At 40.5% G+C, this 27,452-nt stretch overlaps 1 protein-coding gene across 1 annotated transcript in view; it reads right to left on the bottom strand.

The window, feature by feature from the left end:
* PIEZO2 (piezo type mechanosensitive ion channel component 2) overlaps positions 1-27,452 on the bottom strand; it is a gene marked incomplete in the record, with an annotated part of 2,710,318 nt that overhangs the window by 661,566 nt on the left and 2,021,300 nt on the right. Inside the window, 1 exon segment of the mRNA XM_044067359.1 lies at positions 992-1,088. Within this exon segment, the coding sequence (XP_043923294.1) occupies positions 992-1,088 (97 nt within the window).

A 27,452-nucleotide genomic window follows, 5' to 3' on the forward strand; every position in this document is an offset into this window, starting at 1 on the left:
AGACCCTTGTACTAGCAGCTAGTACCCTTGGCCCCTATCTAGTAGTGCTGTTGGTGTGATCCCCGGTGTGAACTTTCTGTTACCCATCCACTCATCAAGGTTCCTCTTGAAGAGTGATAGTGAGGGGCTCTGTCTTATGTAGATTGGGACCCTGTTCCATAGTAAGGGAAGTCTCTGCGAAGGGAATATAACCCTCCAGCATGTTCTATTAATTGTTGTGTTGAGGTTCATATCCCTAGAGCGTGTAGCTCGAGTAGATTTGGTTTTGCTAAGATGGAGCATGTTCAACAATTCTGGGTTGGACATGGCTCTGTACATTAGACAGACATCGCTTCTGAGAAAGCGGTATGCAACAGAGAACAGTCTTAGCTTTTTCAATCGTGCTGCATAGTGCAACTGTTTGAGGCCAGTAATCCTCTTGGTTAGGTACCTTTGTGGTCTCTCCAGCTGCTGGAGATGTCTAGCCAGGTACATTCCAATTGGTGCATTGTACTCAATAATGGGTCAGATGAGGGAAGAGTAGAGGGGCACCATTACATCCTTAGATCTTGATGCGAACCCTTTCGTGATCAGAAGGGTCACATAGAAGGATTTTCTAACCACGTTGGCAACATGGTTATATATAAAATGAACTTAATCTGAATATTAAATAGTTCATCATTTTATTTTAAAATCACTCTATATATATTATTGACTCCCCTTTTCCAGCTCAAGAGATTTAAAAGGTGAAGCCAAGAATCATCTGTGACACAACTGATTAAGTGCTTTACAATTAAACCAAAACCTGTGTCATTTCTTTAGCTTGTTCAGCCAGGAATATGATAAGTTTGATCTGTTCTTACTGAAAGTTTATGATGTTAAATACACAATTTTTTATCAAGAGAAGAATTTTATATATTAAAACAGAAATCAGTGCATATAAAATCAGTTGTTACCAATAAAAAATTGTTAATGCCTTTGACAATAAAAATCTGAAAAAAAAAATACTTACGTATATAGTAACCTTTAACTGTACATGCTAGGCTAAACGCTTGAATTGCCCAACAGCTGTTTTTAATCAAAGACTCAATGTAGCCACAAGCTGCAATCTGCAAAATAAATCCCATAGTTTTCAAGGAATGTTGGAACATTTTTATAAAACTTAGCTCTTTTAATTCAATATACAGATAAATGCAACCAATGTCATGTGAAAATAATTTCAATACGATAGTTTACAAGTTGATATACAAAAATTAAGTGTTCCTTTACTAACTATACCATAAACTATTTAAAGTGAAGAACACGAGTTCAGACTAGTTTCTAATCTAAAAGAGATGGGGCTAAACTAATTTTTTTCAGAAAACAGCAGTGCCTTTTAGTTGATACATGTAGTTAATCAGTTTCAGTAGATGTTCGACTAATAGGATCATTGCAGTAGTAAAGTTGTAAAGCAAGGGACATTACCTGTAGGCAGATGTCAGCCTTTCAGCCACTTAGTGGAACAGTGCAGGGTTATCATCCTACATCAAGGACATCAACGAACATCTTAGCAGGAAAGGGAGATTCACACACACACACACACACACACACACACACACACACACACACACACACACACACACACACACACACACACACACACACACACAATTCTCTGTTCTTTCTGGAAGTAAGAAGCCATCTCCATATATGCTTGGGTGTTTGACCTAAGAATCCTACCAGCCACTAATAAATAAAACCGTGTCTTGAGATGTCACTGCTACTAAAACAATATAGAAACAACATTGTCTAGGACTTTAAATGGGGAGGGCTTGGTACAATGGCTATGGGCTTTACCTCATAGATACAAGGTACAGGGTTAGATTCTGACTGCTGCTTATTGGCTAGGCTAGTAATTGTCTGCAAACCGACAGCCTAGTGTTTACTGATGAACCTATATGCATGTAACCCCTTTATACAGTGAATTTTAAAGATTGCTAGTGGATCTTGTGGCAAGGATACGGACATAAGCATTCTTCATGATTCATGTCTGGGGTCTCCATGATGGAATCCTTCAGCAACAAGGGGATCGGAAACTTGGGCTTGCCCCTTTGACTTTATCACAGACACAACATTGTTTACCTCTGGCAGGTCTAGAATGGGATTCAAAAGACCTTGTTATCACTGGGATTAGACATAAACAAAACCTTTTTTTTCGGCTGTCAAAGTGATCACTTCTATGGCTCTGTAGTTCAGAATATGATGTGAGGTGAGTATGGCTAGGTGTAGCTGGCTGTTGAGCAAATATATTATATTTAGATAGTCTGAACATTCTCAGAATTTTACCATAATGCTACCATTTCTCTTAACCACTTAACTGAAGTCAGAGGTAACTGTTTTTTCTATTAATGAGGTTTTGCTACCCAGAAATATTTGTGGTGTGGTGAGGAGGAAGAAAGATAAGGTAGTTGTAAAGAAAAGTTATGTACTTACCATAATGTTAGATCTGGATGAACAGATCTTTCTATTACCCATCAATAGCAAGACTAAAAGCACAGGGCTTACTCAGCTTGGCATCTGAGACTCTCAGAAGCTACCAGTTTCTTCTATTTCACCCATAATGCACTGTAACTACCTTCATCTCCTACTGTGCGTTACACTGTTCTATGGTAGATCAGAAACAAAATTCCTAATAACTTACAATCTTCTAGACAACCTGTGCACTGCAGCAGGAGGAGGAAGAAGGGTGATTGTGCTGACAGGGATGGGTCTGCTCATCCAGACCTTACATTATGGTCAGTATACAACTTTTGTATGTAGCATGAGGAAGCCCAATCTCATCAACAACAGGACAGAGTTCCATGTTTATCCTTCTGGTGGTTATCTTCATGAAGACATACCCCTAATAACCACGGCTTCAAAGGAAGACCTAGTTCATATCCAACCTGTAGTGTCTTCCAAAAGTATTTACATACAGTGAAGCCCACGTAGCTGCTACACAAATATCATCATCATCTTCGGTTGTATTCCTGAAAAATGCACAGAAAATGTTTACTGTATTTTTCAAAAAAAGTTTAATAAATATGCCAACCACCTGGATAAAGCTATCTTAGAAATGTTAAAGCACATTACATTTGTCTGTAAATGTCTTGTTTACAGGCAGAGTCTGAAGAAGAACTTCAGCAAATGATGGGGGAATGGAAGGCAAAACCAACGGCACACGAGATGAAACTGAGTACAGAAAAGACAGTTGTACTGACAACAAATGGAGACATTAGAAAAATCAAGAAAGAAGGGAATAGTTGGAACAGGTTTATTAGTAAATACTGAGTTAACTTTAACCATTATGCCAACTCTCCTTCAGTTTCAACCCATGCCTCCATCTGGAGACCAGATTTCCCAGAAGTCATGAAGGAGTTTAACCCTTGAGTCCACAGCTTCAAGTAGTGGGGGGTAGTTGAGGAGAAGGTATACAAAACAGTGTTGTGATCAGTACAACTGTATGGTACAGAAAACTGAGCAGTAAAGGCAGAGCCATTGAGGAAGCTAGAGGTGATGGAGATAAGTGTCTGAAATCAGTGGTAGTATTCACACTTTGGGACGGAAAAAGGAAGAAATGAGGATGTCAGACCAGAAGCCCAAGAAGCTCCTATTGCAGAGATGGTCAAAGAGAACAGACTACGGTAGTTCAGTCACATGGTTAGGTTCATAGGTGTGTCCAGGCTAATGACCACTGGGTCCTTTTTAAGCCTAGCCATGCATCCCAAATTTCTGACAAGTTTTGGTACCTTTCGGCATTAGAGTTTAAACATTTACAAGCTGGGGCCTGGGAAATGAACCATTTTCAGGATGCCTGTGTCCTTTACAGACATATGTGCCAGGGATGAATGAATTTTCAGTACCTCATCCAGCTGTCCAAGTTACACTTGAATTGGATTGGGTAGAAACTCTGCTTCACATGGATGGGGAGCCTGTTCCAGAGAAGGGGTAGTCTCTGGGATACATACCTGTCTCTCTAACAGGTCATATTTATATCACAGGCCAGGTTTCAGTTTTTAGTGTAGGTAATTATGGTGCGGAGTCTGCATGTCTTCCCTGTGGTCGCGTGGGTTTTCTCCGGGTGCTCCGGTTTCCTCCCACATCCCAAAGACATGCTGCAGGTGGATTGGACACTCTAAATTGGCCCTAGGTGTGAGTGCATGTGTGTGTGTGTGTGTGCCTTCTGTGGAAGGTTGGGCACTGGGCTGGCAACTCGACACTGTAAAAACTCCACTGCCAATCATGAGGGGACAGGTGATCTACTGTGGCGACCCCTAACCGGGAAAAGCCGAAAGAAGAAGAAGAAGAATTATGGTGCTGTTTGTTTTGTTGATATGGAGGAGGTCCATCAGAGTGGGGTCCGATGATATCTTATATGCCAGGCATACATCTCCCCTCAACAGCATGCAGGAGAAAGAATACAGGAATAGGGCTTTGAGGTAGTCTGCACAGGACATGTTATTTGCGCTCTTGTTGTGTCTTTCGGCTTTTCCCAGTTAGGGGATGCCACAGTGGAACTCCGGTCTGCTAATGATTGGCAGTAGATTTTTACGTGCCAAGTTGCCGGCCCTGATGCACAACCTTCAACGAAGGTACACCCATTCACGCATGTCTCCACACAGAAGACACTTTAGCTAAGAATCGAACAGGACAACGTCTTACTGTGAGGCGACAGCCATACCGCAGCAATATTTGCGCTCTATATTGTTTTATTTTATTTTTATTTATTTATTTGCAGTTTGTTAACTGGGAAAGTCCATTTGGCCAAAATGAGCCCATTTTTAATGGAGACCCAAGGAGAAAAGCTCCATATACAATTATTACAAAGCTAATATCAACAAAGTTAAGTAGAATACAATTTTCAAAACTACTAAAAACTCAGTAATAATGAGGAACCTCTGTGAACATTCCAACTGTTGAATGCACCTGGTTAGGTACATACCAAAGTGTGCATTATACTCAATGATAGGTTTGATAAATTCCAAATACAGTGGTACAATAATTTCCTTGGACCTAGATGCCATACCTAAGTTTATAAGCTCACGACATAGAATGATTTTCTCGCTACCACAGACATGATGGTCAAAGGCAAGATTACTGTCTATGCATGTGCCCCCAAGTCGATGACTACTGGATTGACTCTTAGGGGTAATTGACTTCCCAAAGGATACTATTATGTATCTTTTGGCATTTAGTTTTAATCCGTCACTCTGACAACAGTGACTTGTCTGTGTCAGCCCTTCTTGGAAAACATTAGTGTTGGTGAAGGAGTCTATGACTGCTTCTAATTTGCAATCATCTACAAATTTGATCAGACAGAGGCCCCTGATGTTGGCCTTGACTTCAGAAAAGTAGATACCAAAATGGAGTGGTCCCAGAACTGATTCTTGAATGATTCCATTGGTGACTGAACTCTTAGTGGACTCCCTAATTCTAACATCCTGGGTCCTGTCTGTGAGCCAGCTGGCTATCCATCAGGTGACATAGGTTCATAGGTTCATAGGTTGGTACTAGGCTATCAGCCCTAGGGCCTATACAAGCCTAGCCATAACAATTCCCTGGCTATTTCTTCCCACATTATTTACTTTCCTGGACCCCTGTCTAGCAGGGCGACTGACGTGATCCCTGGGGTGAATTTCCTTTCTCCCATCCAAACGTCAAGGTTCCTCTTGAAGAGGTCCAAAGAGGCACTCTGCTTGACATGTATGGGCAATCTATTCCAGAGTCTGGGGAGTCTCTGGGTCAGGAACCTATCCCTCCAGCATGTTTTGTTTATTGTGATGACAAGGTTTAGATCCCTGGAGCATGTAGCTCTGAGGGATTGGGATTTCTTTAAGTGTAGCATGTCCAACAGCTCTGGGTTTGACATGGCCTTGTATGTTAAGCATAGATCGCCTCTGAGTAGACGATATGCGACAGAGTATAGCTGGAGTTTCTTAAGGCGGTCAGCGTAGGGCACCTGCTTTAGGCCTGTGATTCTTTTAGTGAGGTATTTCTGAGGCCTTTCCAGTTGTTGCAGATGTCTTGAGAGGTACATACCAAATGGGGCGTTGTATTCTATAATGGGTCTAATGAGGGATGAGTACAGTGGGACAATGACCTCCTGTTTTCTGGATGAAAAGCCCTTCGTGATGAGGTGTGCCACATAGAAGGATTTCCTGACTGTTGTGGCGATGTGGTTATCGAAGGTGAGACCACTGTCCACCTGTGTCCCTAAGTCTCTTATCACACTTTCTGTGTTTAGTGTACTGCCACCTATATGGTAATTCATGGATACATGTTTTTTCCCAAAGGGGATAACAATACATTTCTTGGCATTGAGCTTGAGCCCATGGCTCTGGCACCAAGCATCTGTTTCTGTAAGGCCCTTTTGTAGAGAATCCACATCATTTGGGGATTCAATAATGGCTCCCAGTTTGCAGTCATCTGCAAACTTTGTTAGCCAGATTCCCTTAGTGTTGACCTGTACTTCAGAGAAGTAGATGCCAAACAAGAGCGGCCCCAGGACTGAACCCTGAGGTACTCCACTTGTCACTTGTCTGGAGCTGGATTTGGAGTCAGCTACTTTTACAGTGTGGGTTCTATCAGTAAGCCATTTAGCAACCCATTGGGTGACATAGGGATTAATACCCAACTTAGTAAGTTTATCTATGATTCCAGAGTGGGGGATGGTGTCAAAGGCCTTGGCAAGGCCTAGATAGGCTGTGTGGACCACCTTACCCTTGTCCATGGCTTTGGAGACTGATTCAAAGAAGTCAATCAGGTTCAGGAGACAAGATCGGCCCTTCACAAACCCAAACTGGGTGGGGTCCAGTGTTTGAAGGTTGCCAATGTCTTTGTTTATAAGTTCCATGATAATACGCTCCATGGCCTTGCAGATAAGGCTTGTCAGACTGATGGGACGGTAGTTTCCGGGATCCAAGGTGGATCCCCCCTTGTGGATTGGGATAACTGTAGCTCTGCGCCACTCAATGGGCATGAAACCTGAGGTGAGGCTATGATTAAACATGACACTTAGGTGAGGTGCCAGTTCATATTGTAGTTCATGTAGTACACAGCCCGGGATGTCATCTGGTCCCATGGATGCTGTATTCATGGCTTTAGAGAGTGCATTTTGTACCTGTGTGGCCGTTATTACTGGAATTTGGCAATCTTCCGGTATTGAGATGGGCCATTTCGGGGGTGAGAGGGTTTATACCTAACCTCTTGAATTTATAAACAAAGCCCACATGGAGTATTTTGTCAAATGCTTTAGCCAGGTCAAGGTAGACAGTGTGAACTGTTTTGCCCTTGCCTGTTGCTTTGGTAACCATAGCAGGAAGCAGAAGACAATCTGGTGAAGAAGATTTGGGAGAGGCAGGAAGAAGGCAAGAGGAAGTGAGAGCATCCAGCAAAGAAATGGATGGACTGTATGAGAGAAGACCTGTGTGGCAGCCAGGCATGACTGAATCAAGAGAGATGGCAACAGTTGATGCAACACCCCAACTGCAGGCAGATAACAGGAAAAAGGCACTTGATGACTTTGATGATGATGATGGTGATGTTTTTGTTTCTAAAGGAGATAAACAGCTTAGAATCTTTTCTGATAGACTTGATTCTGTCCAGATCTGAGCTGCCTCTGGAGATGCATATAATGCAACAAATATTCACTATGTTACAGCTACTGGGAAAGAATGCGGGCAGATCAACAGGTCTATCTCATTGGTTGCCTACAGCAAAACTGATGTGTTAGATTGCAATGGCACTGTGATTTTGGAAAGTTAAAATATGGGGAGTTCACAGTTAAGGCTTGTAAGTCAGAGAATCTTGTGGTGGAAGTAATTACCAGCAACAAAGAGTCTTCATAGATACATATTTCAATTCTGCTGCAGCAACTGTTCTAAACAGAGAAAAACAACTTACGACCTTTGTAAAGCAAAGTACGTCAGAAAAAGGAGCATAACCTTCCCAGGAATTTGGATAAGAAAACTTTCAAGGATAAACTTGTAGCAAAAAACAAAGCTGTAAATCCAAAACTCTGTGAACACAGTCCAAGTAGTCACCCAGGCACAAAGCCATGAACCATCAATGAACCGAGTAAAAAAATGAACTTGTGTAATATATAAAAGCTTCCTCAGATAAAGACTATTTTCAGGAAGCAGGGTTTAAATTCCCCTATTTCTTCCAGGAATTTAATAGGTTGTCTCTCACATAGTCACAGGCCAAACAAGGTGATGGAGACATAATGTTTATATATATATATATATATATATATATATATATATATATATATATATATATATATATATACATATTTACATGTATATCACCTTCACTATATTTTAAATGACTAGTATACTTCACAATTTTAGATTGTGTTTTTATGTCTGCATGACATTTGCTATTTTTAATGGTTCAGCTTTTACCCTTGTATGGGATTTTGAATATATGTTTGGATAGCTTTTTATTGTTAGGCTAATATAATATTTTATTGTTTTAATTATTTCTGGTTGGGGAGGGTCTTTGGCCTGTGACAATGTGAGAAACAACCTATTAAATTCCTGGATGAAATCATGTGATAGAGAAGAGGGGAATTTAAACCCTGCTTCCTGAAAATGGTCTTTATCTGAGGAAGTTGTTTTATTTTAAACGATGAAAAGCTTTTTTTGTGCTTAATAAAACGCAATTTTATATATTACGCAAGTTCATTTTTTTACTTGGTTCGTTGATGGTTCACGGCTTTGTGCCTGGGTGACTACTTGGACTGTGTTCATGGAGTTTTGAAAACTTTCAAGGATGCTAAAGAGAAAGAGTTAGAACATAGATTAAAGACAAAATAACCATTAGATGGACTTTAGTAGAGCAACAACTTAATCTTATCTCAAGGATCTGAGACTAGTAGTCTAACACTGTGAGCAATAGATCTATGAGGAGATTCAGACTCCTGGATATATTTCAGATAAAGAAATGTGTCTATTTACTTTTAAATGGTTTTCTACTAAAAGGCCACTGGCAGATGTGAGTATTTGGACTCTTCTGATAGGGTACAATGAGTCCCTGGCCATTGCTGGGAATGGAATAACCATGACTTTGGGAATACAGACTGATGCTCTGAGTGACCCTTGCTGGATGGATAGTACACAGAGGTTCTGACAGACCTTAGATATATAGGCTTCTACAGACGCTGAGACCTGAGCAGGAAATCATATTTGTTGAGAGCAAAATGACTTTGGTCTTGTGCCATCTGGATTTCTGAATGAAATGGGGAAAATCACAAAAGAGTCCAGAGGCCATTTATAGAGGAGAGAATTCCTGAGATATTTGGGTGGCATGGTGGTGTAGTGGTTAGCATTGTTGCCTCACATCAAGGGGTTCTCTGGTTTGATTCTCGGCTGTGGTGTCTTCTGTGTGGAGTCTGCATGCTCTGTCTGAGTCCGTGTGGGTTTCCTCCTGGTGCTACAGTTTCCTCCCACATTCCACAGACATGCCTCTGGAGCATTTCTCTCCAGGCCTCCACTGAAAATGGGGACTGTCCCAGTCGGACTTTCCCAGTAAAACAAAATGCTAAAATAATTAAATGATGAGATAAGAGAAACAATTTGTTGCACTTGGCACAACTTGTTGATGAAAACAGTTACAGCACGGCTTCCTCCACTAAAGGATTATCTTCCATATTCCTGAAAGACTAAGATACCACTTGTGAAGGATCAGTAAGCAGTGACTGAAACTGACTGCTACAGAAGTTGCTTGCACAGAATTCTGGATGGAAATTGGAAAGCAGTTAGTGGAGACATCCCATTCCCATTACATTATCACATCCAAGCAGAGGATGCAGAATCCTCCCATGCTGTTGGTGTGGCTGGAGATAGCACCTTGAGACAGGGAGTCTTAAAAGACCTGCAATGTGAGAATGACTGCCCTCATCTCTAAAACACTGACATGCAGACTGGCTTCTGTCATTGACTATACAGGTCTGACAGCCTGCCCTTGACAATGCCCTCTAGCTTAAGCTAAAGACACCTGTGGTGATGGCCATAACAGGGCTGTTGACTTGGAATGGACTGCCCAAAGTTAGCCTTAGAGTTAGAAGTCACCACTTAAGGGTGACTACTAAAAAATGTTATGTTCAGCCAACTGAAACTATTGGATTTTCATTGCCTGTTAAAAACTCTCATTCACCCTGGTATGAGGACCCAGGAAAGTGCTTGCTGCCGTGATTTCCAATGCTCCTTGGTTACTTTGAAGACATCTGAAGTGCCCTGTTTTCTACAGGAAGGATTCTGTTTAAGGGAAGACTCTTAAAGGCTGGAATAGACTGATAAGTGACTTTCTTGAGAAATTAGTCTGTTCCTTGTTGGAGCAGCAAGAATCCAGTTGTTTAGGTAAAGAAACACCAGCCCTTGAAGCCTCTGGTTTGCTGCAACTAAGGAGATGCATTTGGTGAACACCCTGAGGTCTGTGGTGAGACTGAACAGAAGTGAACATAATTGCTACTAGCTGGTTCCCACTTATAACTGCAGAAACCACATGGACTCCCTGGAAGTATTCATAAGGATGTATGTGTTTTGGAATTCCAAAGAGCACATCCATCTTCTGACAGGGAAAGATGGGTTGCCTGGTAACGATCAAAAAAAGATAAAAAAAAAAAAAACCTTACATGTGTTTATGTCACTCAGGTCTTGTACAGATTGGTCTGGAGGAAGTTAAAATCTGGTGTGCTTAGGAATGTGAAAAACAAGGTGCACTATTTGTTTTACCCAGCTGAGTTGGTGACTTCTCAGACAACATTCCAAATGGAATCTGTGACTGACCAGGTGAGTAAGATATAGAATCAGAAGAATGTTCTTCTCCTTCTCCAGGTGTCCTAGTACAAGAACCTAGAGAGGAATCGTTGGCTTTTCTCATCTTTATCAGCTCTGTTACAGTAGACTGTCTCTTATCAGGGCTCCTTTTAACTGGCCTTCAAATTTCTGTCGTAGCCATAGCAACAGACAACAGAGAAGAACATCTCTACCTCCTCTGAGCACTTCAGAACATCTCAGCTTATTGTTTTAATTTTAAAATGTTAAAATATTGAAACAAAAATGAACTTGCAATATATAAAATAAAAACTGCACGTTCATTTTTGTTTGAATATTTGAACATTTTAAGATTAAAATGATAAGCCAAGACATTCTGAAGTGCCAGTTTAAAGCAAGACGGGATAAGAGTGACTTACCTGTATTTAGTGACTGTATCAGCTAAAGCAACAACTAGTCCAGAGACTGGTAGATGAAGTAACCAATTCCACCACCTCACAGCCCTGTTAATTCCATATTATCAACTTTCTCTAAATGCCTCTAACCCTCAGACCACTGTTATGAATTTTCGAGTTTATAAACTTACGGTTATTAACATACAGAAGTGACTGGGAGTTACCCAAGCAAACTGGCCCTTGCTTCTTCACTCACATGCCTCTGTAGGCAAAGTCCTTAAACCTTACTTAGAATTGATCCACACACTCTTGACCTCCACATACTATTAAGCACATTGCCAATATAATTACAAATCATGTCTTGAAACTTTGACCTTCAAGACATTCACTCTCATGTTTGTGTTCACTTCCAACAAATAAATATTTACATACAACATATATACCTAATTTTTTAATCTGATTTACAACCTATAAATCCTATATTGCATGCTTTTTCTGATTAACCAGCCATTTGTTTATCCAGCCTAAGCTCCAGTCCCAGCCACACTGGATAACAGGGAGTCTACTGTACCTCTATCAACATTGTGCTTCTTTCATTTTTCCATATCTCTGTCTCAATTTTTACACCCGCTTGAGTTGCCCTCAGAGGGTAAAGGTTTAGATTTAGTCATTAATAAGGTTAACTATAAAGCAGAGTTTAAGTTTAAAGCCTTTTCAGGGGTGTATACAAGACTACCTTTTAATTTGGACAACTTGTTTTTTTTTTTCTTGTTCTTAATGATAGGCAGAGTAAATAAAGCATAAATGTAACTTTAACCTAGAAAACTTTCTTCTCCTAAACAAAATACACATAAAATATATCTAGCATGGGATGAGATATTCTGTCTACATGTTGTTGTTGTGTCTTTCGGCTTTTCCTGGTTAGGGGTCGCTACAGCGGAACTCCGGTCCGCTAATGATTGGCAGTAGATTTTTACGTGCGGAGTTGCCAGCTCTGATGCACAACCTTCAACGAAGGTTTGCCCATTCACGCATGTCTCCACAAAGAAGACGCTCTAGCTAAGAATCGAAAAGGACAACGTCTTACTGTGAGGCGACAACGCTACCGCAGCACCACCACCACAGTCTATTCTGTCTACATGTACACTTCATTATATAAAATTGCAGACTTGACCAAATTCCTTAAACAAAGCACAAGTGTAACAAGAAGGGAGACTGCAATACGAAGGAGAAGTATACCACATACCACCCAGGACAATCAAGCACCTAATGACCAGCTGTAATATACAATAAAGTAATACGTCAGAACAGGCATAGTCAAAATCTCTACATTTAAACAAAAACACTCTAGCCTCACTTTCTGATGTTGGTATGACAAAGGGCATAGGAAATCTGCACAGAAAACTAGTTTGCAGAGCATTATGTGTAAAAGTGGGATGATCTAGTGGTCTAGGAGAGTATCAGATGTACAGATGACTAAGTGCCTGTAGCTTTAATCCAGTTGCCTGACAAGGCTGGATCTCCTCATACCAGTTCTAGGAGTTGCAGCAGTAGTGGAAGGGGCTCCCCCCTGACCTCTTGCCTTGCCACATGGTCTTGTCCCTTTGAACCCTGCATCTTTGTTGCCTATTTCACCTTTTCTTTTCTTTTCTTTCTTTTTTTATTTGATACTGGTCTGTAAAAGGGCCACTGTTTTGTTTGGCAATTTTTGGAATATTTTGGTGTCTAGGCAATTAATGAACTATTTCATAGACTATACAGTCTTACCCAACCTTCTTTTCTGTTTTTCTAAATCTCAGTCACAGTCAAGGTGTTCCATAAAAGCTATTTAATCTGCATAAAACACAAATAAAAAAATCACAGCAAATGCTTTAATTGTGAAAGAAATTTTGTTAGACTGACTAAACAGCTTTTATGGAATATATCACTTTTGTTTGGCATTTGAACTGAAACATACAATCATCCTATATGCTTATATTTACTTGGAGTGCTTTCGGTTTTGTATTTTTTAAACTTATTGGAAGAGAATTGTTATTTTGTATTTTTTATATACAGTTCATATGTGTACATTTTAATTTTTATATGCTAGGATGATTTTAATGTTGTGTTACTCTGTAAATGTGATTATTTGTTTGACTAGAATTTATAAACTCAAATGCTATGGAAGAACTTGTTACCACTCCCACAAGAGGGGAAAACATACTGGACCTGATCATCACCAACATGGGGACTCTATGCTCCAGACCAGAAGTGTATCCCTCACTGGTAAGATCAGACCATAAACTAATCTCACTGGATATTCACATCCCGACCCCACCCCCTGCCCAGAAAACCACAGTGAAAAACTTCTCTAAAGCAAATTTCACACTCCTCAAAACCGAGGTGGAATCCTTCAAAGCCCCCGGGCCTGTGGAAAACACAGCCTACCTGGACCTCTCAAAAGCCTTCGATACAATACCCCACTCGGGCATTATAGATAAGCTCACCAGCTTAAATATAAACCCCTATGTCACTAGATGGGTTGCAAACTGGCTCAAGGGCAGAACCCACATGGTTAGAATTGCTGGAGCCATGTCAGACTCCAAACCAGTTACAAGTGGCGTCCCACAAGGCTCAGTCCTGGGACCTCTCTTGTTCAGTATATATTTCTCGGAGGTACAGGCCAACACAGAAGGACTGTGACTGACCAAGTTCACAGATGACTGCAAACTGGGCGCCATAATCGACTCTCCAGCCGACACAAGCATCCTCCAAAAGGGCCTCATAGAAACAGACAACTGGTGCCAGAGCCATGGCCTCAAGCTAAACCCCAAAAAGTGTATAGTCATCCCCTTTGGCAAAACCTTTGGCAAAAACAAAGTGCCCACAAATTACCACATAGGTGGTAATCCATTAAGTACAGAAGAAGTAATTAGGGACCTGGGGACCCAAGTTGATAGCAATCTCTCATTTGACAACCACGTGGCCAAAGTGGTTAGAAAAACGTTTTACATAGCCCACCTAATCATGAAGGGATTCACATCTAGATCAGGGGAGGTCATCATGCCTCTTTACTCATCCCTCATCAGGCTCATAATTGAGTACAATGCCCCTTTTGGGATGTACCTTACCAGACACCTGCAGCAACTGGAAAGACCCCAAAAGTACCTCACCAAGAGGATCAAAGGGCTCAAACAGATGCCATATGCTGCCTGGTTAAAGAAACTCCAGCTCTACTCAGTGACATACCGCCTGCTCAGAGGCAATCTGTGCCTGACGTATAAAGCCATGTCCAACCCGGAATTAATGGACATGCTGCACCTCAGAAAATCCAAATCCCATCGAGCTACTCACTCGAGAGACTTGAACCTCAGCATTGAAATAAATAGGACATGCTGGAGGGACAGATTCATAACCCAGAGGCTCCCTTCACTCTGGAATAAAATCCCAGTCCAGGTTAGGCAGAGTCCCTCATTGACTCTCTTCAAGAGGAATCTTGATGAGTGGATGGGAGATCGTAGGTTTACCCCGGGTATCACTTCTGTGTCACTGTTAGACAGAGGCACAGTATACTAACCTCGAAAAAGGGTGTAGCAAAATTAATTTAAAATGGGTGGTGAAAGCCAAACACACTCTGGCTAGGCTTATAAATGCCCTAGGGCAGATAGCCTAGTATGAACCTATAAACCTATGAGTGTTTATATGTACTTAAATTGTCATGGTTATGTTGCAGCAGTTAGTATTTATATTGAGTGTGATTACTTTTTTGAATGGTCTGAAGAAGCAATAGGTTGTCATTGTGAAAGCACTTACCTTTTCTATATGTTTCATTAAAGTGTTTTGTGCAATTTTATGCACATTTCATTAATTTTATTGATTATTTGCTAGTTTTTAGAGCGTTGAAGAATGGACCCTACATTGGACTCGCTCTTTATTTTATTTGTGTGGACAATAACTGTGATAGTTTCGGGTGAGCCCCTTGCTCTTGGAACAGCTTTATTTGTTTTTGCATGTTCTATTGGAAGAGAAGGCTGAAGATATTTTTCCCTGTCTAATGAGGCATTTATTTCACCCTTTATATCTACTCAAAGGGGTTAGATCGTAAGCCATGTGTGTCTTTTCGTTATTTTACCTGCGTGTACAGCCCTGTTGCAGGCCTACTGAGCTGAACCACATTTAATGGAGTAAACTTGTGTTCAACTTTGGAAGAAGCCTGAGGTCTCTAACAGAGTTACCACTGATGTCTGTGGCCATGTCAAACTATCATGCTGCAGACATATACACCTTCTTGTGAAATCTATTGAGTAAGCTATTTTCCTTATTGTTTGGGAGAATAATGGGCCCTGTCATCAATGTGGAGCTGCTGGGAGCAGCAAGGGGACACCACTGCTGGATCTGCCACTGATTTCTTACACAAATGTTTACATTGCTACTAACCTCTGTGGAAAGAGTCTGTCTTCTTTTAGGGTGCAAGGAGATGAGAATCTGGTTCCAATGAGGCAGTGCTAAAAATGTCCACAATTGCCTTTATTTCTGTAAGGACAGCAGAAGACATTGGTTCCTTAGGTTCTACTACCCCAGATACATTTTTCCTGAGTGGCAGACAGATTCTTCAACCCTCCCCCATTAAAAGTTCTCATTTATGAGGTTTACTGTATCCCTGAAAGAAGGCCATGCAGAAATTGTCATCATTGTTATATCATGTAGGAACTGGACCTAGTTTGAGTAAGTCAGCTTTTTTTTGCAAGTTGTGAATCTGATGACCCTTGGAAGAGCCTGTGTTCCTCCACAATTTTGGAAAGATTCTTGAAGTGGAGGGGGGGAACTGTGTTTCCCAAATGATGGTGCAGCTTCCTCACCTCCAGGGCTGTTGCTTATTCCTTTACAACTTTTCTATAATTAAACTGAAAAAGTGCAGAAACCAGTGTCAGTGGTTAGCTACCCAGTACTTGGCCACTATTGAAGGTGCTACCACAATTGCAGAGGGCTCAGAAATGGCAGTGAATCACCGGGCAGTGGAAAATTCAATAAAATTGTTGGACTTTCCTGACAAAGACAGACTAGTGCAGAGCTTTTTACAATTTTTACAGCAACAACAACTGGTACCATCAGTGGATACCTGGGAAGAGGCATCCACCTGTGGCACAACAGGTAAAAATCACAGAGTCTTCTTTCAAAGTCATTACTCCATTGTCTGCCTCTGAATAGGCTATCACAGTTGTGGCAGCAATTTGTACATGCAATTAGATCTCTGCAGGAATTCCTTCAGGAATAAACATAATGGGCAGAATCTCTATGGCTACCTACTCTCCCCATCTGCGACCTTTAACCTGGACTTTTTGGAATCGCTTCATTTAACAGTACTTATGCTTCTACTTAGAAGGTTTTTTATTCTTTTTTTGTATTTATAACTAGCCAACCTGCTAAGGGCGATGTGAATGTTCCTTGTTTTCTATGTTCCCCAAAAGTTCAAAGATGTCTCATTATTTTGCCAAAATAAAAAAAAAAAACTTAAGTCTTATAGGTTCATAGGTTCATACTAGGCTATCTGCCCTGGGGCAATTATAAGCCTAGCCCGATTCTGTATGGCTTACGCCACCCCTTGATTTGAGTATACTGTGCCCTTTTTTAAGGTTTAGTTTACTGTGCCTCTGTCTAATAGTGACACGGGAGTAATCCCTGGGACAAACCTACGATCCCCCATCCACTTATCGAGATTCTTCTTGAAGAGATTCAGTGAGGTGCTCTGCCTCACATGAACTGGAATTCTATTCCAGAGCGAAGGGAGCCTCTGGGTTATGAACCTGTCCCTCCAGCAAGTTCTATTTATTTCTGTGCTGAGGTTCAAGTCCCTCGAGCGTGTGGCTCTAAGGGATTTAGATTTACTGAGGTGGAGCATGTCCATTAATTCTGGATTTGACATAGCTTTGTATGTCAGGCATAGATCGCCTCAAAGTAGGCGGTATGCAACTGAGTAGAGCTGGAGTTTTTTTAACTGAGCAGTATATGGCATCTGTTTGAGACCCTTGATCCTCTTGGTGAGATACTTTTGGGGTCTTTCTAATTGCTGCAGGTGTCGGGTAAGGTACATCCCAAAGGGGCATTGTATTCTATGATGGGCCTGATGAGGGATGAATAAAGCGGCACGATTACCTCTCTTGATCTAGATGTGAAACCCTTCGTGATGAGGTGGGCTATGTAGAAGGTCTTTCTAACCACTTTGGCAATGTGGTTTTCAAAGGAGAGATTGCTATCAACTTGGGTCCCCAGGTCCCTAATAACTTTCTCTGTACTTAATGGGTTTCCGCCTATGTGGTAATTTGTGGGCACATTGTTTTTGCCAAAGGGTATGACTATACATTTTTTGGCATTTAGCTTTAAACCATGGCGCTGGCACCAGTTATCTGTCTCTGTGAGACCTTTTGAAGGATGTTTGTGTCAGCTGGAGAGTTGATTATGGCCCAGTTTGCAGTCGTCTGCGAACTTGGTGAGCCATAGTCCTCCCATGTTTGCCTGTACCTCGGAAAAGTATATACCGAACAAGAGTGGTCCCAGGACAGAACCCTGTGGGACGCCACTTGTGACCGGTTTTGAGTCTGACATGGCTCCAGCAACTCTCACTCTGTGGGTTCTGTCTTTGATCCAGTTTGCGACCCATCTTGTGACATAGGGGTTTATATTTAATCTGGATAGCTTATCTATGATGCCCGAGTGGGGTATTGTGTCAAATGCCTTTGCAAGGTCCAGATAGGCTGTGTGGAATACCTTCCCTTCATCTATGGCTTTGGTGACTGTTTCAAAGAAGTCAACCAGGTTCAAAAGGCAGGATCTGCCCTTGACAAAGCCGAACTGGGTAGGATCTAGTGTCTGTAGGTCCCAAATGTCTTTGTTTATGAGCTCCATGATGATCCTCTCCATAGCCTTGCAGACTAAGCTAGTCAGGCTTATGGGGCGATAGTTTCCAGGGTCTGTAGATGCTCCACCTTTGTGGAGTGGGACCACTGTTGCTGTACGCCATTCTGTGGGCACATATCCTGTAGTGAGGCTGAGATTGTATAGCTGTTTAATTTGAGGGATTAGTTCCTCTTGTAGTTCATGTAGGATGCAACCTGGGACGCCATCTGGTCCCATGGAAGCAGTGTTTTTTGCTTTGGAGAGGGCAGCCTTCACCTGAGCATCTGAGATGTTTGGGAGGCAGCCCTCTGCCGGGATAGATATTTGCTCTTTTGTGGGGGAGGGAGTGGAGAAGTTTGCACTGAACCTGTCTGCCAGGATATTGGCGATGTCTGTGGGTTCAGTGTATTTTTTGTCATTTAGAATCAACTCAGAACAAGTCTTGGAGTTGCATTCCAGGTTTCTAACATAACTGAAAAAAGCCTTATGATTGTCTTTGGTGTCCTGTGCAATTTTTCTCTCGAAGCTGGCCTTGGAGGATTTTATGAGGGATTGTAATTTTTTGCTAGTACTGATAAGAGATGCCTTCCCTATTAGGGATTTTGCTCTGTCATGTAGTAGCTTCCTCCTTCTGTTGTACAGTTTATTTATGGCAGGGGTCCACCAGACTGGACGCCTGCCTTTGGATGATTGGGTCTTGGTTTTGTTTGGGATAGCATGATCCATGCATTCCTGGAGATGTCCGTAGAATGCATTTATATAGGATTCTGCAATTTGGGCTGTAGTTTCCACTAGCCCTGGGGCCTTGAAGGATTCCACTTCGGTTTTGAGAAGTGAGAAGTTCGCTTTTGAGAAGTTTTTCACTGTGGTTTTCTGGGCTGGGGGTGGGGTCGGGATGTGGACATCCAGTGAAATTAATTTATGGTCTGATCTTACCAATGAGGGATATACTTCTGGTGTGGAGCATAGAGTCCCCATGTTGGTAATGATCAGGTCTAGTATGTTGTCCCCTCTTGTGGGAGTGGTGACTAGTTGTTCCATAGCATTTGAGTTTATAATTTCCAGGAATCTTTGGGCTAAGGTGCTGGGGCTTGAGTAGTGCTTCCAGTCAATGTTTGGGTAGTTGAAGTCGCCCAATATAATGGTGTTCGGAGAGATCTTCATGTTCTCCAATGTTTTCAGGAAAGCTGAATGGGATTCCTGACTTTGAGAGGGTGGTCTGTAGGATGCTATAAACTGAAAAGCAGTCTTGCCCACTGTTAGTTGCACATGGATGGTCTCCGATACTTCGTGCAATGCCACTAACCTGGAGGTGTGGATATCCTTGATAAATATGGAAACTTCCCCTCCTTTTGTGGTTCGGTCCGGGTTTTGGGGCGAAAAGCATGATATGAGGTATAGCCTGGTAGTGCTGGGGTGCTCTCTGGAGCCTTGAACCAGGTTTCTGTCACTGCACAGATATCGATGTTCTCCATACTGAGGAGAGCTTCGAGTGCATGCATCTTGAGGTTAAGACTTCTGGCATTTAGCAGCATTACCCTTAGTTTCTTGTTCCTTGTGCTGTCTATGGGGGTGGGTTTGACTTTTGAGCCTTGCCTAAAAAAGGCACTATGGGGGTGGCAAGAGCCTTTGCCAATATCCGAAAGCCCAGTGGTGACAGGTGCAAGCCATCCCTAGCGAAGCAACGTGGCTTGTCGAGCATGTCATCCCAGGCTGACAGACACTGGATCCTCTTTGAATGACACCAAAATTTTAGCCAATTGTTAAAATCGATCATTTTGTCTTTGTACTGTGGCATCATTCTAGGTGAGGGTAAGATGCTGCTCAAGGTCAGGGTCATACCAGCCTGGGCTACATGATCAGAGAGCTCCTCTATGTCTCTTTTCATGTAGTCCAGGGAGGTACGTCTCAGGTCATTCACACCAGCATGTACAATGACTGAGTCATATTTGTATTTGCTTTGGAGTGACCTGAGTGCTTGCGTTATGTGGCGGATCCTAGCGCCCGACAGGCAGCTCACTGTGACCTTCTCTTTATTCAGCCTGGTGAGTGGGACGTCAGTGTGTCTGACAATAGAGTCACCTATAACAAGAGTATCAGGTGTGTTATTCAGCCTTAAGGGCTGTGGCTGCTTGGCACACTGACTTTGTGGGTTATGTGTTGTGTGTGTTTTGTTTTGAGGTAGCGTTTGCTTGGATGAAAACCAGCTCCTGCTGTATTTGTGGCATAGAGAAGGTAAAAGCCCCGACTATGACCAGATGTGTAGGAGCTGAATAGCACGCTAGGGCTGCCTCTCATAATACTGCTTCGGAATCGGGTTTAGTAGCTCCATTAACATCTAGCGATGGTAACGAAAAAGGTGATTTACAACCTATTTTACAGAATCGTTTCTCACTAAAGCAGCAGAAAGCAGTGAAAGAAATGGTCAGAGCAGCAGTCGCAAATGAGGAAAGGCAGGGAGGAAGAGGAACCCAAAGCACACAAGGCCAACAAGGTAGGCCGAGAAACGAAGAACGAGAAAGCGAAGATTCGACTGCAATAGCAGATAATGTACTTAATTCATCTAATTTATCATTGACTACGTCACAGTTACATCTTCTGAGTAAGGGATTAACTTTTATCCCATCAGCTGCAGGTGATTTAACTGAACTATTGACTGAGCTGAGATTGTTTGTTAGATCTGTGGATCTCAAACTATTATTTAAAGATACTTCACAATTTGATACCTTATCTCCTAAATGTTCAAGTACTTTTGTACCTTGTAGTACACCTACTGTTATGGCTTTTTTAAACATGTGCGAACAAGAGATATATGAAATGTATTTTCAGAATCAGAAAGGTGATTTTATAAGCTTAGCTCTGATGAAAGGAATGCACTTTCTTCTCTTTGTCTAAATAACAATCTAATTATTAAGCCTGCAGACGAGGGAGGAAAGATTGTAATAATGAATGCGGCTCAGTATAATGAATGGATGTATGATTTTTTTATCTGATGGTATCACTTTTGTTGAAGTAGAGAAGAAATATGTGTCTGATTCTATTATGAAGGTTGACATTTTATATGACCTGTTAATTGATGGTATGATTACACCTGAAATATATAATTATTTGTATATAGCTAATCCTGTTGTTGCTTTTATTTATGGATTGCCTAAGATCCATAAAAGCCTAGTAAAACCCCCTATGAGACCTATAGTCTCATGTAAAAGATGGACCATTGTAGCTATCTCAAAATATGTGGATACGCAGTTAGCTACCTTACTGAAATACTATAATAGTTATATTAAAGATACTCGTAACTTTTTACAAACTCTTAATGAATGGTCTCACACTAATATAAATTATTATAGCCTCTTAGTAACTATGGACATTAAGCCCCTTTTTACAGTCATACCAAATGAGTATGGGATTGAGTCCATATGACAGTTTCTAACTACGCATAATAAGTTTGATACATCTAAACTGAAATTACTATGTTCTATGTTAGATTGTGTTTTAAACAACATTGTGTTTACATTTAACAACAATTACTACCATCAGTGTCTTTGGGTAGCTATGAGTACACCTCTTGCAAACACTTATGCAAATCTGGTTTGGCAAGGTGGGAGGAGAAGTTTATTTATACGGAACTAGATATGAGATTTCAGAACAACCATATATTGTTCTTCAAAAGATTTGTGTATGATGTATTCCTTTTATGGAAAGGCACAAGTGATGAATTGCTTGTGTTTGTTGAATTTCTTCTTTCTACCACTAATTTTTTGATATTTGCTGTTAAATCATCTGATGTGGAGATTAATTTCCTAGATATAGTGGTCTCCAGACATGATGTGGTTTTTGACTCTGTAATACACAGAAAGATGTACAAGTAGCGAAATATGTGCATTCAAAAAGTATGCACCCTAAACATATTTTTAGAGGGGTGGTGAAAGGTCAATTCAGGAGAGCTAGTAGGCTTAGTACTAAAGATGAAATGTTCAATAAAGAGATGGAAGGAATGGCTTCAGATTTTATAAACAGAGGCTATAATACTGCTGTGGTTGATGAGACCAAAAGTGTAGTTAATAGGTTAAGGGAGAATGTAGCAAGACCTTATTTGTCAGGAAGAAATGCCCAGCTACATAAACAGGCTGAGAGGAATAGGAACAACAGTAAAGTTAATTATTTGATGAAATATAATAGGCATACCACATTTATACAACAGATTATTAGGAAGAACTACACCATCTTAGTATCAAACCAGGAAGTTGGTGAGGTAGTGGGTATATCACCACGATTTGTGTATAAAAGAGAAAATAATTTGAAACAATATTTATGCTATAAAGACCAAAGTAAAAGCCATGTAGAGAACAACTCCTTAAGTAAACTGGGTACCAGACCATGCTATAATTGTACCCATTTGTAAGGATATTAATCTTGATCTATATTTTATGTATCCAGTTAGTCAAGAGAGGTTTATATTTAAAGTGTCAGGTACCTGCAATACAGAAAATGTGACTTATCTTGCCAACTGTGTTCACTGTCAGTGCTTCTAGGTCGGCAAGACTAATAAAAAAAACTAAAAGAAAGAATACGTGCACATTTGTCCGATATCCATAGGAATGTTCTTACTAATACACTAGCACAACATGTGTCTGCTTCGGGTTTAGTGCATAAGTTTAAGTGTAGGATTCTGCAAGTATTAGTTGCCAGTAAAAATGGAGGAGATCTAGTAAATAAAACTGAGTTGGTTGAATATAAATGGATCAGATGTAACAACTATTTTAGGGCTGACCACCCACCGGTGTTAAATAGCAGTAATAGTATCAAACCAATTTTGAAAGATAAACATGATGTGGTGTAGTCATGTGTGCAATATTATGTTTTTAAATGTGTGTGTGTGTGTGTGTGTGTGTGTGTGTGTGTGTGTGTGTGTGTGTGTGTGTGTGTGTGTGTATATATATATATATATATATATATATATATATATATATACACATATACATATATACATATATATATTTATATATACATCTAAAATATTTGTATATGTCCTTGGGGCACTTTAAATTCTTAACTGATGTGTTAATTGTTTGGCTGTGTGTGATATATAAGAAATGAATGCAATTTTGCGTTTTATACACTGAGGAAGAGTTTTACTCGAAAGCTTTGTTTTATCCTACTGATTTTATTAAACTGCAAGTAATAGAACAGTGGACTTCTGGTTCTTTTTGTTGATGCCAGATCTGTGGGAGGTAAGGTCAAGGCTGATTATAGTATAAAAAAGTTATTCTCCTTTAGCTCAGCTCATTATGACCACTGGGTAGTTTTGGCATGGGGACAATTAGAATCACTCGTAAATGCAACTGACAGTGATATGGAGGATGAAACTAGATCCTTATGCTTTTGGGATGCGGTGGTCCTGTTCAAGTTTAATGGGGGATGGGACTGAACTCCCTTCATGGCTGCCTGAATGGCAGCTCCTTCATTTGCCCCTAGTATGAGCACTAGAACCATGGGAGGGAGATGGAGGAGATTAGGGAAAAAGATGGGGGAAAGAAGTCTTATTGTACTTAGAACTAACTGCATTGTGACTGTCCCTAAGAATAAGTCCTGCAAATTATAAGCCTTTGAGGTACATTATGTACCAGAGACACACTTGTTGACATCATTAGCCACAAGGAATCCTAAAAGACGCCAGATTAAGTAGTAAAAAATTAAAACAATGACTCATGGCTTTGCATGGAGGTGCCAAGAGATGTGAATGAGTTATGTGATCATTTGATGGAAAGAATAATGAAGATGGTACAGGTCATGGAAAGAATAATGAAGATGGTACAGGTCATGGAAAGAATAATGAAGATGGTACAGGTCATGGAAAGAATAATGAAGATGGTACGGGTCATGGAAAGAATAATGAAGATGGTACAGGTCATGGAAAGTATAATGAAGATGGTACAGGTCATGGAAAGAATAATGAAGATGGTACGGGCCATGGAAAGAATAATGAAGATGGTACAGGTCATGGAAAGAATAATGAAGATGGTACAGGTCTTGGGTCATGGATAGAATAATGAAGATGGTACGGGTCATGGAAAGTATAATGAAGATGGTACAGGTCATGGAAAGTATAATGAAGATGGTACGGGTCATGGAAAGTATAATGAAGATGGTACAGGTCATGGAAAGAATAATGAAGATGGTACGGGCCATGGAAAGAATAATGAAGATGGTACAGGTCTTGGGTCATGGATAGAATAATGAAGATGGTACAGGTCTTGGGTCATGGATAGAATAATGAAGATGGTACGGGTCATGGAAAGTATAATGAAGATGGTACAGGTCTTGGGTCATGGATAGAATAATGAAGATGGTACAGGTCATGGAAAGAATAATGAAGATGGTACGGGTCATGGGTCATGGAAAGAATAATGAAGATGGTACAGGTCATGGGTCATGGAAAGAATAATGAAGATGGTACGGGTCATGGAAAGTATAATGAAGATGGTACAGGTCTTGGGTCATGGAAAGAATAATGAAGATGGTACGGGTCATGGAAAGAATAATGAAGATGGTACGGGTCATGGAAAGTATAATGAAGATGGTACAGGTCATGGAAAGAATAATGAAGATGGTACGGGTCATGGAAAGTATAATGAAGATGGTACAGGTCATGGATAGAATAATGAAGATGGTACGGGTCATGGAAAGAATAATGAAGATGGTACAGGTCATGGAAAGAATAATGAAGATGGTACGGGTCATGGAAAGAATAATGAAGATGGTACGGGTCATGGAAAGAATAATGAAGATGGTACAGGTCATGGAAAGAATAATGAAGATGGTACGGGTCATGGAAAGAATAATGAAGATGGTACAGGTCATGGAAAGAATAATGAAGATGGTACAGGTCATGGGTCATGGAAAGAATAATGAAGATGGTACGGGTCATGGAAAGTATAATGAAGATGGTACAGGTCATGGGTCATGGAAAGAATAATGAAGATGGTACGGGTCATGGAAAGAATAATGAAGATGGTACGGGTCATGGAAAGAATAATGAAGATGGTACGGGTCATGGAAAGAATAATGAAGATGGTACAGGTCATGGGTCATGGAAAGAATAATGAAGATGGTACGGGTCATGGAAAGAATAATGAAGATGGTACGGGTCATGGAAAGAATAATGAAGATGGTACGGGTCATGGAAAGAATAATGAAGATGGTACAGGTCTTGGGTCATGGATAGAATAATGAAGATGGTACGGGTCATGGAAAGTATAATGAAGATGGTACGGGCCATGGAAAGAATAATGAAGATGGTACAGGTCATGGAAAGAATAATGAAGATGGTACGGGTCATGGAAAGAATAATGAAGATGGTACGGGTCATGGAAAGAATAATGAAGATGGTACAGGTCTTGGGTCATGGATAGAATAATGAAGATGGTACGGGCCATGGAAAGAATAATGAAGATGGTACAGGTCATGGAAAGAATAATGAAGATGGTACGGGTCATGGAAAGAATAATGAAGATGGTACAGGTCATGGAAAGAATAATGAAGATGGTACAGGTCTTGGGTCATGGAAAGAATAATGAAGATGGTACAGGTCATGGAAAGAATAATGAAGATGGTACAGGTCTTGGGTCATGGATAGAATAATGAAGATGGTACGGGTCATGGAAAGAATAATGAAGATGGTACAGGTCATGGAAAGAATAATGAAGATGGTACAGGTCATGGAAAGAATAATGAAGATGGTACGGGTCATGGAAAGAATAATGAAGATGGTACGGGTCATGGAAAGAATAATGAAGATGGTACGGGTCATGGAAAGAATAATGAAGATGGTACAGGTCTTGGGTCATGGATAGAATAATGAAGATGGTACGGGTCATGGAAAGTATAATGAAGATGGTACAGGTCTTGGGTCATGGATAGAATAATGAAGATGGTACGGGTCATGGAAAGTATAATGAAGATGGTACAGGTCATTCAAGTTCCCATCTGATATCCTCAGCGTGGGGAGGTGTGCTGTGCCTCTCTGCGGGCAAATGACTGCTGTAAAAGCCAGTCTGTGTTCTGTGAATTCACTCTGGCAATGACAATTGCAATCAATGTCATTTGTCACATCCTTACCAGTTCGAATCAAGTCACTAAATTTAAATGGGTATCTCTTAGTGATGCAATAATTTGAAAACATACAAAGTTACTATTACTTACATATGATGTGTACTGCCATCCTGACCAGTGTTGCATAGCCATTCTAAGAACTATATAATGTTTATGGCCATAAACTTTGGACTGTTCTTGTCATTTTATTTAATTTTTTCTCCAGCTGTCCCTGGTGTAAAACTTCAATGCAGCACACTAGTGCTAAGAATATATTAAACAATAATTTATGTCCTGTAGTTAAGATACTTCTTTCTGATTTCTTGCATTTTTTTACCAGACCCAGTTATTTTTTTTTAATTAAAACACCATGCAGGTCTAGTAGGAGAAAAATGAAGCCTGTATAACGTTCCACTGTCCACTGCCGTGTTTTACCTGATCCTTAAATTGTATGTGAACTGCAGTGGTTTGTTGCAAACAGAATAGACAATGAATAGCCTTGTTTAACTCCAAAGTCTCCACAGCACATTATAAATTGCTTTCTAATACATACCAGACTGCTAGTCACAAAGACTGATTACTGTATTCACACCACAATCACAAGGCCTTGTGGGAGTGCAGGGAACCTGATTTGCTTATTTTACAATCAAATAACAAAATGTGTTAACAATGAAAATGGCACGTGTGGAAGAATTACAGGGCTTATATGCAGTAGACCAGGGTTCAAAACCTTTAGAGGAATGCAATGAAATAAAAACATGCACAAATCATTTTTAAAGCAAGAGATAGGAGAGTAGCACAGAGGAAGGGGACCAGCCTGACAAAACATATTGATTAATTAAGCTACTGACTAAACAAAACTGAAAGTGTATGTACAGACAGGCCTTTCAAAGTGAGGACATTTAGGCAATTATGATACTAAATGAACATGTCAGAAATGATGAAGGGAGAACAGATGTGCAATGAAAACATCTAAAACACTGCTTGCTACTAAAGGTATAAATGTTAATGAAACAAAGTATACATTACCATCATACTGTAAAGTGACTTACCCTATCCTGTTAGATTAGAGCTAACCAATGTAATTTTCCTTACATTAATTCTCATTACTTAATATTTTAACATCCTTTCTTTGTATAATAACTGCATGACATATTTGTGTGTTACTATATTGCTGTGTTACTATTGGAGCTTTTCTCCCTGGGCCTCTACTGAAAATGGAAATGTATCCAGCTGGACTAGCCCGGTTAACAAATGTAAAATAAATAAATAAATAAAATATTACTTATTTGAAAAAAAAAGTATGCATTCATGA

Source organism: Protopterus annectens, chromosome 3.part1 (assembly GCF_019279795.1).
Source record: "Protopterus annectens isolate FY-2018-M chromosome 3.part1, PAN1.0, whole genome shotgun sequence".
NCBI lineage: Eukaryota > Metazoa > Chordata > Ceratodontiformes > Protopteridae > Protopterus > Protopterus annectens.